This window comes from Dreissena polymorpha, chromosome 3 (genome assembly GCF_020536995.1).
Source record: "Dreissena polymorpha isolate Duluth1 chromosome 3, UMN_Dpol_1.0, whole genome shotgun sequence".
Taxonomy (NCBI): Eukaryota; Metazoa; Mollusca; class Bivalvia; order Myida; family Dreissenidae; genus Dreissena; species Dreissena polymorpha.
The window spans coordinates 152,403,493-152,421,517 of record NC_068357.1 but is presented as its reverse complement, the minus strand read 5'-3'; the positions used below and the strand labels follow the sequence as shown (position 1 = coordinate 152,421,517).

Sequence of the window (18,025 nt, the reverse complement as noted above, 5' to 3'; positions counted from 1 at the left end):
CACGAATATAAATAAGCAACATAATATGAGCCCATGGCCAATAAATTGTGCGACCTCCCTTAGAGAAATACAGGCGTACTGAAAATCTACCTCGTTCTTAATATCACGCCATTCTGAATGTTAAACATCGAAGGACTAAAGATGAACCATGTTTAATTCGATGCTTATCAGGGCTCCCCCATCTTTGTGAAGCGGCCTTTGGTGAACAATTTGTGAAAAAAATGAGTCGCGATCCTCTCAAAATTGTGAACAAAGGACAATCTCATAACCCATTTATGCCTAGCGTCTAGAAAAAAAGGCCCTGGCAAACAGCGTAGACCCAGATGAAACGCCGCATGATGCATACTACAAACTATATACCTAGGCAGGAGTGTGATATTTTGTATTTTCATATAACTTTATAACTTTAAACTGCGAGGTTATTTTATAATCCTCAACCACTTAAGACGTTTACATAAAACTAGTTCTATGAACACTCACGTTTCATTTGGATTTAAATACTTAGATTCGTAAGTATTTTATCTTCCTCAATTATAGAGAGGATTCCTATTTAAAGGAGTGTGTATAGACATGAGAATCACATCTTGTGTTTTCATTGTGGTTATAAGTGTTGGACTATAAATCTATCTCAACTACAGGGAAAGCAGCTATTGAGAGTTAAACAATACTAGAAACATCAGCAGCAGCAACAACAACAACAACAATAAGATTGGTATTATTAACTACTTAGCGTTTTTAAAGACTGTCATTACAAGTTTTTAAATGTGTTTTTATACAGAATTTGTATTTTAAGGATCTTGACGTTATTGGAAATTTCGCACCAAATATTCCATATAATTGATAAGATCGTACACTTCTCGCAAGCATCGAAATAATCATGAGTGTTATTAGCAGTTATATGTTTAACATTCAATATGGTGTAATATTAGGCCATAGTGCTACACATTATATACAATTGTATGGTGTATAAAAGACACTCAGTGCTTAATAAGCCCTTTAATGAATTCAAAATAATTTTTAAAAAATGAAGACAATTATTACATGTAGTTGTAGGTTGCGGTCAACCAAAAGGGTCACAATACACGCCCCTCTGGCTGGGCCTTGTAAAATATCGCACTGCAGATACACCAGGGGTGGGGGGAGGAGGGGCTGGAAGTTAGAATGGTATAGGGATGGTAAATATGGCGTGTTTTTACTTAAAATGCCTAAACAGTCCTATATAATACAAGTAACAATATGTTCAACTGACAAAATTATTTTATTACAGCCATCAATTAATGTCCGAATTAATCCCTTAAAATATTGCAACTAAATATTGCAACATTGTCACGCGGCTGAGATATAGCATTATCGATAAACAATAACATTTTCGTTAAACGCGTTGGAGAAACTAAACAAAATTGTCAAGATCATTAACTCACGTCGTAAACATGCCTTACTATAAATTGTTCATACACTTTTCCGACGTGAATAGATTTAATAGTCTAAAAAAAGCCTGCCTTCTGCCTCTGCACGGTGTTTATTTTATTTTATATTCTGCACAAATGATACATTTATATTTTCGTTCCGCCGCATTAGCACCTTGTGATATGAACTAAGTCCAAAAAGGCAATCGTGAAACGTTATGAATTGTGTTCGTCGTCTGCAAGGTAACCATGGTGAACATGCCTGTCAGTCGACAATTATACTTAAAGCAAACAAAAAACCTGTACCAAATCGCAGAACGTTCAATTATTAATAGTTGACATCCAAGCTGTACGAATTATTCCAGAAATTCCGTTGAACTTTGAAAAATCGTTAGTTTTGATCGATATTGACTGACGCTCGGCTAATTAGCGCGAGGAGGCCAGATAAATGATGTAACACATAAGTGGATATTTACAACGTATGTAGTGAATACAAGGAGTACTGAATGATTAAAGATGGGCAGTTATGGTCAAAATAAAAAGGTTCAACCCTTTGTTTGCAAATTTTCAATGACAAATGAATACTTTATGTTGAACAATGTTAATTTCCATTCCTGGACCCCAGGATTTTGGTATTTTTGAATTTCGACAGACTAGTCTGAATTAGCACCATGTCCATTCTCGTTGTACTGCTGTGTTATCAAAGATCTGGGGCTTGTTATTTCAAAGATCATACGACATATTTAAGATTGAAAAGAATGAAACAACAAAACTGGAAAAAACTAATTATAATTACTATACTATTCTATACTCCTCTTCTAAAATTGTATCGTATATTTAATTGTTCTGCGACATTTGACTTAGGCGGACCCAGTTTCCTAGTACAAATCGGTCCCTTTAACCCATGTATGCATGATGCGGCGTCTCATCTGGGTCTGCGCTGTTTGCTTAACGGAAATTTCTGTAAGAAATATTCTAAATAAATAAATAAATATACTAGACATCCCTAATTTTGGAAATAAATTGATCCAATTTAGAAGGATGGGAGAGCTTAAATGGGTTAATTTGCTTGATACGCATCTCCCACTGCCGCTTGAAATCTGTTCTTGACTCACGAAGTAGAAATTGTATTCTCAACTGCGTGTGTGTATTCATTTAATTGTAGCGATGGTTTGAATGAACACTGTGGCAAGCTATTAACTCTCTTAATAACATTATGCAACAGACATTCTTATCTAAATGTCTAAAGGGGCAATATCTGCAAAATTACTAAGGAATACCAAATACTCGCGATTTACGTACATTTGATATAAGGCGTAAAAGGACATTATAAATCAAAGGTAATATACAAGACCTCATTGAATTAGTTTAGTAGTAAAACAATTTGATTTGTGGTAAAGTCTGCGTTTTAGTTAGTTCATGTACATAGAATTTAATCATTTGGCCCGCGTAAGGCAAAAAAGGGTCTTATGCCATATGCGATCAGCGTAGATTTACACGTACTTCCTGGTCCGTCTAATAAGGAGCTACGCTGTACGCTGTAAAGTCACACAAGGTTTCGTGGTCTCATAAGCGGACACTGTAGCTCCTGTCCAGACTGTGCGAAAGCGAAGGCTGGTCAGGAGCTACACTGGCTGCATATGGCATAAGAACCATTTTCGCACGACGCAGTTAAATAAATAAATGCATATATGAACCCACCATGCAGTAGCTCGATAATTTAGTATACGGAGTCAGTTCGTCGAATTGATTTCTAGCACACGACCATCGGGTATTATTTAGTAACCCGGCTTGTGAATGATAACAGTACGTACTTATTTGCTAGTATGTTGATAGCATTGTTCTTGTTATACGTATTGACTGACAGATATTTGTGCATGACACTCCCTATGCTTTATTATGCAACCGCCTGGTATATCAGTATGACAGCGCGTACACGTTTGTGTATTGAGTTCAGTTCCGATTTAAGATTGAGGTATGTTTTTATCATATATACTAACGGCTTGAAACTTGTGTACAAAAGTGTACTTGTCGAAATTTTTCATACAATTGGATAGGCACCTTATTATTTTGATTTGTTTCGACGTTAGTGGAGTATAGTGACAAAAATAGCATGTTAGTGAGAGGTTATTTTATAGTTATGAAATACACTTATTTCTAGCAGTATACGGCAGTGCTAATGAATTGTGGCGCATTTAAGTAAGAGTAAAAGTTTACATTTGAACCACGTTCTAGAAAATCTGTCAGCCTTAATGAGCAGGGACGGCACCTTCCGGTATAATGAGCAGGGACGGCACCTTCCGGTATAATGAGCAGGGACGGCACCTTCCGGTATATTGTACTTTCTTTTCAAGGAGGTCACTTCTAAAGGAAATCGAAGCCTATAATCGAAGCCTATAATCGAAGCCTATAATCGAAGTCTATAATCGAAGCCTATAATCGAAGCCTATAATCGAAGCCTATAATCGAAGCCTATAATCGAAGCCTATAATCGAAGCTTATAATCGAAGCCTATAATCGAAGCCTATAATCGAAGCCTATAATCGAAGTCTATAATCGAAGCCTATAATCGAAGTCTATAATCGAAGTCTATAATCGAAGTCTATAATCGAAGCCTATAATCGAAGCCTATAATCGAAGCCTATAATCGAAGCCTATAATCGAAGCCTATAATCGAAGCCTATAATCGAAGCCTATAATCGAAGCCTATAATCGAAGCCTATAATCGAAGTCTATAATCGAAGCCTATAATCGAAGCCTATAATCGAAGTCTATAATCGAAGTCTATAATCGAAGCCTATAATCGAAGCCTATAATCGAAGCCTATAATCGAAGCCTATAATCGAAGTCTATAATCGAAGCCTATAATCGAAGTCTATAATCGAAGTCTATAATCGAAGCCTATAATCGAAGCCTATAATCGAAGCCTATAATCGAAGCCTATAATCGAAGCCTATAATCGAAGCCTATAATCGAAGCCTATAATCGAAGTCTATAATCGAAGCCTATAATCGAAGCCTATAATCGAAGCCTAAAATCGAAGCCTATAATCGAAGTCTATAATCGAAGTCTATAATCGAAGCCTATAATCGAAGCCTATAATCGAAGCCTATAATCGAAGCCTATAATCGAAGCCTATAATCGAAGCCTATAATCGAAGCCTATAATCGAAGCCTATAATCGAAGCCTATAATCGAAGCCTATAATCGAAGCCTATAATCGAAGCCTATAATCGAAGCCTATAATCGAAGCCTATAATCGAAGCCTATAATCGAAGCCTATAATCGAAGCCTATAATCGAAGCCTATAATCGAAGCCTATAATCGAAGCCTATAATCGAAGCCTATAATCGAAGCCTATAATCGAAGCCTATAATCGAAGTCTATAATCGAAGCCTATAATCGAAGCCTATAATCGAAGCCTATAATCGAAGCCTATAATCGAAGCCTATAATCGAAGCCTATAATCGAAGCCTATAATCGAAGCCTATAATCGAAGCCTATAATCGAAGCCTATAATCGAAGCCTATAATCGAAGCCTATAATCGAAGCCTATAATCGAAGCCTATAATCGAAGCCTATAATCGAAGCCTATAATCGAAGCCTATAATCGAAGCCTATAATCGAAGCCTATAATCGAAGCCTATAATCGAAGCCTATAATCGAAGCCTATAATCGAAGCCTATAATCGAAGCCTATAATCGAAGCCTATAATCGAAGCCTATAATCGAAGCCTATAATCGAAGCCTATAATCGAAGCCTATAATCGAAGCCTATAATCGAAGCCTATAATCGAAGCCTATAATCGAAGCCTATAATCGAAGCCTATAATCGAAGTCTATAATCGAAGCCTATAATCGAAGCCTATAATCGAAGTCTATAATCGAAGTCTATAATCGAAGCCTATAATCGAAGCCTATAATCGAAGCCTATAATCGAAGCCTATAATCGAAGCCTATAATCGAAGCCTATAATCGAAGCCTATAATCGAAGCCTATAATCGAAGCCTATAATCGAAGCCTATAATCGAAGCCTATAATCGAAGCCTATAATCGAAGCCTATAATCGAAGCCTATAATCGAAGCCTATAATCGAAGCCTATAATCGAAGCCTATAATCGAAGCCTATAATCGAAGCCTATAATCGAAGCCTATAATCGAAGCCTATAATCGAAGCCTATAATCGAAGCCTATAATCGAAGCCTATAATCGAAGCCTATAATCGAAGCCTATAATCGAAGCCTATAATCGAAGCCTATAATCGAAGCCTATAATCGAAGCCTATAATCGAAGCCTATAATCGAAGCCTATAATCGAAGCCTATAATCGAAGCCTATAATCGAAGCCTATAATCGAAGCCTATAATCGAAGCCTATAATCGAAGCCTATAATCGAAGCCTATAATCGAAGCCTATAATCGAAGCCTATAATCGAAGCCTATAATCGAAGCCTATAATCGAAGCCTATAATCGAAGCCTATAATCGAAGCCTATAATCGAAGCCTATAATCGAAGCCTATAATCGAAGCCTATAATCGAAGTCTATGCGGAAAGTGTCGTCCCTGATGAGCGTTTGAAAACTACAGAGGCTAATCAGGAAGGACAGTTTACGTACATGCATTAAGCCCAGTTTTCCCAAAACAAGGCTCGTTTAATGTATGTGATGTTATTTATCGTGATCTGACCGTGTTTACGTATATGATACATTTCGCAAATTATCGCTAATTTTAAGCGTACTCTTGCTGTTACATATTCTACTGATAATCGATAGTAGTTGGCATAGAAACAGCCTTTGTCACCAATGTGGTCGCATCGCAATTGAAAAATGAAACCGCGGTATTAATTTATATTAACTAGAAAATAGCCATACCCGGGGAATTGACGAAAAATTAAACGAGATAGAAATGTGTGCACACTGCCGGGCGGGAGGTGGAAAGCTTTATTGATTACTGATTTTTAACCAAGTGTGCTGGAAATAGTTATGATCTATACAAATTATGCGATCATTGCTGATGGCGCAATGATATACTATTTATAAGAATTAAAAAGGCAGCAATAAATGTAATCATGCCGCAGTAGGTTAGAGGGCGGGGGGGGGGGGGGGTATTGTGTGCTGAGGGATCCAGTGTACCAGGAAAATATCCCAGCCAGTCGGGGAAAGGTGGCTAACGTTTGGGTTTTCACCAACTCGGACAGGTTGGACTTCCTCTTGGTTCCTCAATACAAAAAATCGATGTAATAAGGGAAACCTTAATAGCTGGGACTACAGCTTAGAGTCGAAGCTTCGCCCGAGCGTGTTAATGACTCTTAAATAGACTTCCGGCGTTGGTTTGCACTTAATGATGATTATTCTCATATGATTTGACATGCATTTGCATGATTTTCACTTGACCCGCGGTAAAATTGCAAAATTGGTGAAACATAAAAACTCAATTTGCTTTTTCATATTCTAAGTCTAGATAGGCGCTGCATGTGGTATGCACAAATTATGTTCACGCGCATGTAAAAAAAAGGATGACATTTGTCCCATTTTGATCCGTACAGAACCCGATTGATCCGGTTAGCGCAGTGGTTGTAATACGCTCATATTGGTAACGCGGGTTCAATGTCCGCTTCCGGCGCATGTGAGTTTGGTTGATGGTCACAATAACGGAGAGGTGGGGCTTCCTTCAGGTTTCCTACCAGTATGCATCCCCACTCTCAAAGCACAATACCATGCACAACACACCAACATATTTAAATATATTTGCACAATAGCTATTCATCGCTGCCATAAGTCAAAATTCATTCCATCTTTATGAGTTTAGTAGTCTATTAAGTTCATTAGGTAGATGCGTTCTTTTTCCGAACATAGTGCAGCCTTGAAATGACCTGTGTCCTAATAAACTTCGAAATACCCACGTACACCCGTGAGTCACAATTGAAAAGTATTCCGTGTCTATTACGGTTAAATGTTAAACCATATATTATTGGTACTTACTATCGTTACAAAAATGTTAAAAATTAGACGAGGATGTGTGAATAATATGTGTCTTGTTTTGAGAAAATTAGACATAACGCATGTGCGTAAAGTGTCTTCCCAGATTTGCCTGTGCAGTCCGCACAGGCTAATCAGGGACGACACTTTCCGTTTTTATGGTATATTTAGTTTCAAGGAAGTCCCTCCTTACCGAAAATCAAGTTGAGGCGGAAAGTGTCGTCCCTGATTAGCCTGTGTGGACTGAACAGGCTAATCTGGGATGACACTTTACGCACATGCATTAAGCCCAGTTTTCTCAGAACAAGGCTCATATGATATCAGTCTTCAAACAGGTAAAACTCATGTCATCTTGTGTATTCACAATATGAAATATAGGATTTGTTGGAAATATCCAAACGGGGGTAAACAATTGATTAATGTCTTTTGTCATTTTTATTATTTTATTTTTCAGACTAAACCTTCAAAATTTCGGTCTCGCCGCTGCCTTTGGTTGACATGGACAGTAATTCCAGAGGTATATCAAATGAATGAACATATATACAGTACATGTGATTTCTTTGCCCAAAATTACAGCCTCTTACAGGTTGTTTCCCAATAGCAAATAGTAACTTTTCTTTCCCAAAAATATCTGACTAAAATTTCTCAAAAAAAGATGCCAAACATTTCCGATAAACTCAATAATTGGTTTATAGAGTTTATTATACAGCGATATTATTCCGTAACCTTCATAATATACATTTTAAAAAATCAGTTAAATATGCATTCATTAACAATTGGAATACTGTTATTTATAATCATTTCAATAATGTTTAATTTTTCCCAACTTCTTGTTTTTTTGCGCTAATTTTCCCAATTCAAAAGGCTCGGGATGCAAAATATACAGCAAAGAAAAAAAAATAACTGAGGACATATTGGGAATCCTATGTAAACGCTGTTTCCTAGGCTACATTTATTTTGCAATGCTTATAGCAACGGACGTTTACCACAAACTTTTCCGTGTTTCACTTCATATCAGTTTTTGGTTCACAATATTGCATGATTTACCATTCAAATACAAATTGACCGTAGACCATCGGCGATTTTCATATGTTTTTATGCCCCCGAAGGGTGGCATATAGTTCTTGAACTGTCCGGAAGTCCGTCCGTCAGTCCGTCCGTCCGTCCGAAAACTTTAACATTGGTCATATCTTTTGCCATAATGAACATAGCAACTTGATATTTGGCATGCATGTGTATCTTATGGAGCTGCACATTTTGAGTGATGAAAGGGTAAGGTCAAGGTTATCCGTCAAGGTCAAAGGTCGAATATATGGTTTCAAAGCGGCGCAGAATTTTCGTAAAGTGTCGTTCTAGATTAAACTATGCAGTCCGTTCAAGATAATCATGGACGACATTTTCCTTTTTAACTGGATTTTCGCTAAGAATAGACTTCCTGGAAATGCAATACACACTTCATGCGAAAAGTGTCTCCCAGAGCAGCCTTCGCTTATTAGTTAAGCCCCTTTTTCTTAAAAAACTGGGCATAATGCATGTGCGCAAAGTGTCATCCCAGATTTGCCTGTACAATCTGCACAGGCTAATCAGGGACGACACTTTCCGCTCTTATGACATTTTTCGTTTAAATGAAGTCTCTTTTTAGCAAAAATCCAATTAAGCCGGAAATTGTCGTCCCTGATTAGACTGTGCGGACTGCATAGGCTAATCTGGGACGACACTTTACGCACATGCATCATGCCCAGTTTTCTCAGCACGCGACTCAATTAAGCCCCGTTTTCCCAGAGCACTATTCAAATACTTGTACACGAATTGATGCATTTTCACTGAGGTCACGTGAAACTTTAACCCATACCAAATAATATCCCGGCAACAATTCAAATCGCGCCATTTTGATATTGCAGGTAAAGAAGGGCGGGAGGAGCCGGAAGCGGAACTGGGCTGTTGCGGCTGCGTGCTGACGGGTGTTTCCATCTTCATCCTCATCATCTTCTTCCCTTTCTCCCTCATCTGTTCACTAAAGGTAAGCCGTAGAGCGGCGGGCTAAAAGCATTTATATTATCCATATACAATTACCCTGCCATACTCGCTAGCCCACTTACACGCTGTAATAGCACTTGTCTGATTTTAAGAGAAATAATCGAGCACTCTATGCAGACGAAGGACGATTACTTCTAAGTCCGAAAATAAGCTACTAAAATGTACCAACATATTTAAGACAACGTATTTGTGTTCATGTTCTGCTGTAACTGTTTCAAAATGACATGCATGGAGACCAGCAACAACAGCAAAGGGTGTTGCTTTCATAATTCAGTAAGTGCATAGTCCATACCATACTGTTGTTCGAGTAATTGTATGTATATCATAACCTACATACAAATACAGTGTGTTTTGTATATTTACTCTGCATGTGTTTGCTTAAGTCTTGCAAGTGGTCTTAGTTAGTTTATTAAAGCGTTTTTTAACTCTATAACAAACCCGCCCAAAACCAGTTGAATCTAGTGTCTTATATTCAAATTAGAAATGCGTTTGAAAGGAGCAAGACATAAGTAACCTTTTCTTACCTACCGATTGTATTGATTTAAGTTTTAAATTTCTATGAACTTGCCGGTGTAAAGTTCATGCTTTCTCGACTTTTTCAATCTAGTTGCAATGAGATCGATCGCTTAAATTTTGTCTCCCTGAGTAAAAGTGATAATGGCAAATATATTGATACAAGATTTCGGTTATGGGGTCGATGGTCGTGATACTGATGCTGCTTCTGACGATGATGATGAAAATGATAATAATCAGTTATGTCTTTCTTTACTTGGGGCCGAATATATAGGCCCGTTATCCCAAGGGAATGTATGTAGATTTGGGTAGATTTTGGCCCCATTGTTACGATGTTTCTGTACACTGACCCCTGATTGTTGTCTCCAGATCGTGCAGGAGTACGAGCGAGCTGTCATCTTCCGGTTGGGTCGGGTCCTTTCCGGGGGAGCCAAGGGACCAGGTACGTGACGTTATGTCCACTTTGAAAGGAAATTTTATAACACATGTGTAGCAACAGTTGCGGGGCGTTTTCATCGTAGTCAAGATACAACTATTAGTATAGTATAATACATGTAGTCCATTATAGTCTGAAGTTAAAATCAATCAAAGCTCTTTATTTTCTTAAAATGAAATGTATTTTACAATACAAAATACTTTTGATTGTATCTTAAAATGTTGTTTTTAAATTTAAAACTTCACCATTTAGTATGACGTCACATTTTAAGTGCACAACGTCCTTAAATGGCTACCGAATAAATTTGCGTTGGCATAAAACTTAAGTTGTGTTGTTTTGTGTTTTTAATGTAAAGCTGTAGCCATAAGAAGGCTACGTCTCCCCAGAGAATTTAAGCAGTTTCCTTCAAAATTAAAACTAGGTCATGGGGACGTCATTCCCCATTCCTGTAGCAGTTTCATCGTGTGGGCTTGACGCGCTATTTTTCACCATATTTAAAGTTCCTTCCACTCCTCCCAGCCTTACAAAAACTTGTTCTTTTTGGCCCAGGTCTGTTTTTCCTGATGCCCTGCGTTGACACGTGTAGGTGTGTCGACATGAGGACCTTCTCCTATGATATTCCACCACAAGAGGTATGATTTAGCGAGCAAACATGCCATCTATCATTATAGCTAGAAAAAGGGATGGTAAAGAAAAATGAACTACTATTTGAGTAATCGTTGTTCATTTTGTCGTATAAATTTGAATATTCTACTAAACATATTGGTTATGCTGATTATAATAGCTAGACATATTGCTTTTTGGATCATTTTAGCTTGAAATATAGATTATATGCATCATCTCATTCGAATATAATTGTTTGGTAAAATGCAACATTGAATGATTCCATTCAAGATTGCTTTAATGTTAGCCAGATTTGATACCTTGTGTAGAACTGTTTGCTATACATGTGATTTTTTCATTTGCCAAACTGAAATCGGTTTCGATTATTGATAGATAAAATACTGGAAATTGTCTCAAAGGTGTCATAACTAGTTATATTTGTTACATGCATTTGAAAATGTTGCGTTGTGAGACAGATACGGTAGAATGCATTGAGTTGTAGTTTGTTTGTTGTCACTGTTACTATATGCTTACTTAAATAAAACATGCATCAATTGCGATTTCTTCACACAATCCCGCGGATTGTGATACTCACTGTGTGCCCAGAATCATTTTTTGAGATCGATGTTAATTTAAGGAGATTAAGGTTTTAAGGATATAAGGTTAATCCAACGACTAATCCAATCGTCAGCCATCGTCCAATCGGTAACAATTGTAAATTACCATCCAATTCACGTTGAGTATAATGTATTTTCGTTTGGTGAAAAGTTTCGTATCAACCAATGAAAGCGTATCTTTTTTAAGCTAGTTCAACCGCGTTTCGTGATGGAATCCGAAATGTTGCCTTCAGATTATATAGCTTATATAGATTATATAGCTGGTTATATTTGTTGATTGTATCATTCGAATGGAGATACATCAAGTGCGATAGTTGAAAGTTTTGAAATCGGAAACCAATAATAGCCCCGTTACACCGGACTGGCGTCCTTACGGCGACCTAAGACTGTGTTTCAAGCAATTTCTGATTGTCGTAGTAAGAACGCTAATGACTTTTCCGGTAAAAATGCTGTTTGTCGCCTTCCCGTCACACCAGCGTCCTGGTTAATGGCGTTCTGCGCGTCCTCACGGAGTCCTTAATACGTCCCTGGCGACCTTACCGCGTTCGTACTGCGTCCTTACGGCGACCAAAGCCGACCATACGGCGTCTGAGCGGCGTCCTTAGCGTTCTTACTGCGTTCTTATTTCGACCATTGTCGTTCTTAGGACGCAATAGACGTACAAAGGACGTACTAATGTCGCAATAAGGTCGCCGTACGGTCACCTTGCAGTCAATGATCATTTTCTGTGGGTTTGAGTGGCGGCCACACGACGTCCATGGCGACCTTACAGCGACCCTACGAAGTCTCTACTACTACTACTGCGTCTTTACGGCGTCCCTTCGCTTTTACGATATTTTTGTTTAAAGAAAGTCTCTTCTAAGTTAAAATCTAGTTAAGTCGGCTATTTTGGGACGGCATTTAACGCACAAGCATTAAACCCCCTTATCACAGAGCACGGTTTATTTGCATTAAACGGCAATAACGTAATATTTATCATCAAATAAAACGCGAATTTTATTCTTTAAATCGCATTAGCAACTCGCTATACTTGATCAAATATTCTGCGTGACGTCACTGTGTCGTTTGCTCACATGAGAGTTGGCAAATGTCCAAATTATGGGTTGCAAAATGTTCAGTTTTGAAATGACGCAGATAGCGCGCATATATATAGATTAAACTGTGTATTGTGTACGACCACCTCATTGCATGAATGTAAACACGTCATTGACTACAAGATATGCGTATAATAAAACTTTTGAAATACGAACCAGTGAACTAATATCCAGAAACCATTTTAACAAAAACCTTGTCAAATGTTCGTCATCGTAAATTATATGTATAACATTTCAACATGTTGTGTTTAAAACGTACTGTAACTCAATTAATTCTGCTAATTATTTGTTATCATTATGTACTTTTATTAATTGTTTGACTCACTTATCGAATTGTGGTTTGAAGGATTGTTTTGTTCAAAAAATGCTTATAAAAAAAAAGGAATTTTTTCTATTTCATCCAATTCGATATTTACTAATCACAAGCACACTTAATGTTAAGCCTCGTTCTGGGAAAACGGGGTTTATTTCGTGTGCGTAAATTGATGTCCCAGATAAGCCTGTGCAATCTGCACATGTTAATCAAGGACGACACTTTCCGCCTAAACTGGATTGTCGCTAAGAAGGCACTTCCTTGAGACGAAATATGCCATAAAAACCGACTGCACCACGGGCTTATTTGTGACGTCGCTTTTCGCATATGCATTAAGCCCCGTTTTCCCAAAGCGAGAGTCGAATAGATTTTTTATGTTGTCATTGTTTAGGTTAGGGCACTGATGTTGCTTGATCCGTGCTTTTAGGTTGTCATCGGAACGCCGACATGATTTTGAAACGTCATCCGAATTTTCTTCTTGAGGCAATTTTTTTTTCTGTATAGTCTGCGAGTCGGTTATTCGATGTATAAATGCGCTTTGCTCACGAAGAAATTTAGTTTATATTTACATGCATAAGTAATCTAGCTGCGTCATGCCATGTATTTCTTTTAAGTTGAAAGTCCTTCCGACAAACACGGTTCATTCGTCCGTTTGTCCGAGTGCTTTTTAACCGATAATATTCAACGCTGTCGTCAGTTTTATTTGCGATGGTTTGATGTACACCGTGTTAAGAAGTTGACGCTCTTAGAATCCGAAATCTGTTGATTCATTATGATTAAGCATCGGCTGTGATATTTTCATCCAACATTTGTTCTTTTAGGTAACACATTTACGTCTACAAGTTTTTACCATGCTGAAACGCTTAATACACATATATTATGTTATTTTAATATAAATTGATATTAACGAAATTTCGGATATCGTTGCAGTACCAAATGTATTCGTATTTCGGATTTTTTAGCGGTATTTATTGGTAAACGGTTTTATTTCGCGCCGTTTTGACGGTTTTATTTCGCGCCGTTTTGACACCATGTTGGCACTTAGTTGCTCACTAACTTCACCCTTTTTCGGTATGTAGACTTTACTTATGTACGCTTGATTTCTGAGTTTTATTTACCCGATCTGTGTCAAGATTCCAAACCATTTGATGCTATTCCATTGAAATGATTCATAAAACCGTGTCCAACAAAAGAAGAGAAAATTTAAAAAATAATACAGTATGCAATTGGATACAATACATATTTGCGCAAATAAAATAAGTCTCCATAACATAACTGAGTTTTGCCTATAGCAGCACTCTTCGTAACTCTTTGTGAACTATGTGATCTTTTAATCACGTTAAGTGCTAGTTAAATTTCCAACTTTCCGATCGTTTCTATAGCAACAGGTTGTGGATCTTGACATATCAGAATGTTGTTTGCCTGTCCACGTTTTGGTCCTCGTTTGTCGGCGACATTCGGTAGTTTCCGTTTTAGTTCGTAGAGCTCCGACGGAGTAGGGGCTACTTGTTTTAAACAAACTAAACGCAATACGAGCCAATACGGAAAATATCGAGTGTCTTTAAAACCAAGGAACGTTGCTGATATTCAAATCTATTTGTTTTTGTTTAAACATGTTTAAAAACATTTTGAAATTAATTTGGAATTCACTTAGTCCTCGCTTCTGATCGAAGTTAAAGTAAATGAATAACTTTATATTTTTAGATTCTGTCACGTGACTCGGTGACCGTCGCAGTTGATGCGGTGATATACGCACGCATTTTTGACGCGACGCTGTCAATAATCTGTATAGAGAATGCTCAGAGTTCGACGCGCCTCCTTGCGGCCTCTACGCTTCGGAATGTACTGGGGACCAAATCACTCTCGGATATTCTCACGGACCGCGAAAGTATCGCAAGTCAGATGCAGGTTCGTTTATATTCATGGATGGTTATTTCAATATGACTGCTGAGGCTTCTGTAGGTACTCTCGAGTCGTTTTCTTGGGAAGAACCAGTACTTCATGTCTTTTTGGCATGGAGACATCGAGAACGCTCACAGAATGGGGATCGATCCACATATATCGACATTGCTATTAAGCAACCTTTATATATTTAGGGTTGTCAGCCATTGATTGCTAACTTTCATGTAGTTAGAGTTGTCTACATAAATGTTTAAAACTAATTCAGTGGTAATGACAAAAATAATTATTAGAGTTTCGCTTTCTTATGTAGACTAAGTAAAAGATAATTATCCTTGATGTAAAGAAAATAAACAAAAGTGTACAAGTAATCAATGCGCAGTAGTTGGTATTTACACAGACTATAGTCATAAAACCAAATATGCACTAAATGTGGACCGGTGTGATACTAATAGTCCAAACATTTGCATTTGAATTTAAAGTGTTAAACGAAGGGAGACAACTAGAATTAATTTTTGTAGCACTTACATTATCATAGTTTTCCTTGTTCAGGTTTGGATATTGATGTAAACATTTGTGAGTTTAAGTGTAAAAACTTCCTTCCAAACTTGAGTTATTTAGCGACAACTTGTTTTCTGGGTTTAGTAAGAGTGGCCTTATTGTATAATTGAGCCGTGCTCTGTGAAAAAGGGGTTAATGCATGTGCGTAAAGTGTCGTTCCAGATAAGCATATGAGTGTCACACAGGCTAATCAGGGACGACACTTTCCGCTTTTATGGTATTTTTCGTTTACATAAAAATCTTGTTTGCAAATATCCAGTTTAGGCGGAAAGTGTCGTCCCTGAATAGCCTGTGCGGACTGCACAGGCTAATCTGGGACGACACTTTACGCACATAAATTAAACCACCTTTTCACAGAGCACGGCCCAACTTGTTTGGGCTGCATTCGGGATTAGTTCGGTGAAGATCAAGGCCACTGTTTCTTAAAAAACTAAAATGCTTCCTTTTAATTAAAATTGGGTATTTTTCTGAACTTTCGTATGCTGGTAGCTTACACGCAGACCTTGCTCGTGAATACATTAAGGGCCAGTTGGATCACTGCAAGGTCACCGTTTCTTAAAATGTTAAACCTGTTTCCGCTTAATGAATTATGTTTGGATATAAGTATTTCAATAAAATTGTATTTGCTGGTTGCTCACATGCACTTTGAAAATATGTATTCATAGCATTGCATTTGTTCATGTTTATTTACTAGAATGCTAACTATTTCGTGTCATCTGTTCACAAACGAGCATAATTCTTATACTTCCTGTGGTTCCTTTTTATGTTTTACAGCATATACTGGATGAGGGCACCCATCCGTGGGGTGTGAACATCGAGAGGGTTGAAATGTACGTATATTTGTTTTTCATAAAAATTCACCAGAGTTCTGTGATGTATTGGATTGGGGCTTATCCTTTCTGGTGGTCGGACCACGTGCCCTCTCCACTCGAGGAAAGTTCACAAAAAAACTCTCACAATCAGTTCTATTTCTTGAAAGCCACAATCAAAGATATATTTCTTGAAAGAAAACTGGCGGACGCGAAAGTGGCCCAATAGGGCGATGCAAATGAGCTTTAATTTATTGATTTTACATCAATAAAATAATTGTGTCCGAAAATAAAATTAAAAAGGCCCTAAATAATTAAATAAATAGAATAATTGTAATGTACTGTTAATTAATTGATTTAAAAGAATAATGGGGACGATGCATAATGCAAAATTACCGAATCGCTGCATTTTTTCTTCAGGAAGGATGTCCGACTTCCGGTTCAGATGCAGAGGGCCATGGCGGCGGAAGCGGAGGCCACGAGGGACGCGAGGGCCAAGGTGATCTTGGCGGAAGGAGAGATGAAGGCCTCCCGTTCCCTGAAGGAAGCCGCCGACATAATGAGCCAGTCGCCGGCGGCCATGCAGATCCGGTACCTGCAGACGCTGCACGCCATTTCCGCTGAAAATAACTCCACAATCATTTTCCTCTGCCTATCGACATCTTGTCGGTTGCGACGAAAACAGGGGCTGGGGGAGGCTATAGCAGACCGGCTATTCAGGCGCCTCCCGTTAGAAAAGTAGAGCCCGTGCAGCCAGCGATAGCGGAAGTGAAACAGGAGGAATCGAAATCACCGATGAAAACGGACGTGGTTTTCGAGAAGCAGTCAGATGCGACAGTCGAAAGGGATCGGTCGGAAATCCCCGATCCTGCCGTTTACGATGAGCCGGAAAAGGAAACATTACTCGTGTCTGAGTTGACCCGAAGCGATCTGATGGCGAAATGACCGATTCCGAGTCTACCGGGTACTCCCGACGAAACGACGGCGCTCTAGGCACGGCCCTTGTTACGTTAGATTGGAACCGGTTGAAGTTACGTCGCACTCACGCGTTACCCAGATTTAGACGGTGCTCGCTGTAAATTTTTAAAAGATCCTGTGTAATAAATGTTTGAGCATCTAAGTGAACTCATTGTTCAAAAATATTTGTTTCGTCAGAACAGCATGATCTAACAATGAAAATACGTTATCCATGAAGTTGTTTGTGCCTTAACTGATTAATACAAAAATGCTGCTGTAAAAGAACCTTTCGCAGTGCTATGATAATTACATTTTAAGACATTATTGTGTTTGTAGAATAATTTCCTTTCGGCTTAATCACATGGACATCGTTCTCGGAAAACGGGGCTTACTCCATGATTGAAAAGTTTCGTCCCATTAAATTATTGTATTATTATGTATCAGTTTTATTTGCGATCTCATGTCTTTTTATTGTTTATCAGCAGTATTAAGACTTAAACAAGGGATTTCACAACGTGCATCGACTTTTAATTCACGTCAGCCCGCAATAAACGTTTTTGACAAAGCTGTCCTGAAAATGTATCGAATAAAATCTGATAATAGTTTATGGCCTGCCAAACGTACTAACAGTATTTTTTATTATTTCTGAATGTCAACAAAATTAATACACTCCCATTAGTTTCTCGATTTTATTTTCCACACAAATGTCCATATTTGCTTCGTAAACTGTCGCGCTTTTATAGACTGTGATAATAGTAGCTTTAGCTTCATTGTAACAATACAGGTTGCTTGTTTATTTATTGTAC

General features: G+C 38.0%; 1 protein-coding gene across 3 annotated transcripts in view; it reads left to right on the top strand.

Annotated features, from left to right (window-relative positions):
* Positions 1-515: 515 nt before the first annotated feature.
* Positions 516-18,025, top strand: part of LOC127872022 (stomatin-like) — a 30,909-nt gene continuing 13,399 nt past the window's right edge. The window contains exons 1-5 of one of the 3 annotated variants that reach the window (XM_052415376.1): positions 516-712; positions 7,835-7,897; positions 9,282-9,400; positions 10,300-10,372; positions 10,916-10,998. In XM_052415376.1, coding sequence (XP_052271336.1) covers positions 7,879-7,897; positions 9,282-9,400; positions 10,300-10,372; positions 10,916-10,998 — 294 coding nt within the window. In that variant the 5' untranslated portion in view covers positions 516-712; positions 7,835-7,878. The remainder of the gene's footprint in view (positions 713-7,834; positions 7,898-9,281; positions 9,401-10,299; positions 10,373-10,915; positions 10,999-18,025) is intronic. The other 2 variants (XM_052415375.1, XM_052415374.1) reach the window with 2 other exon arrangements.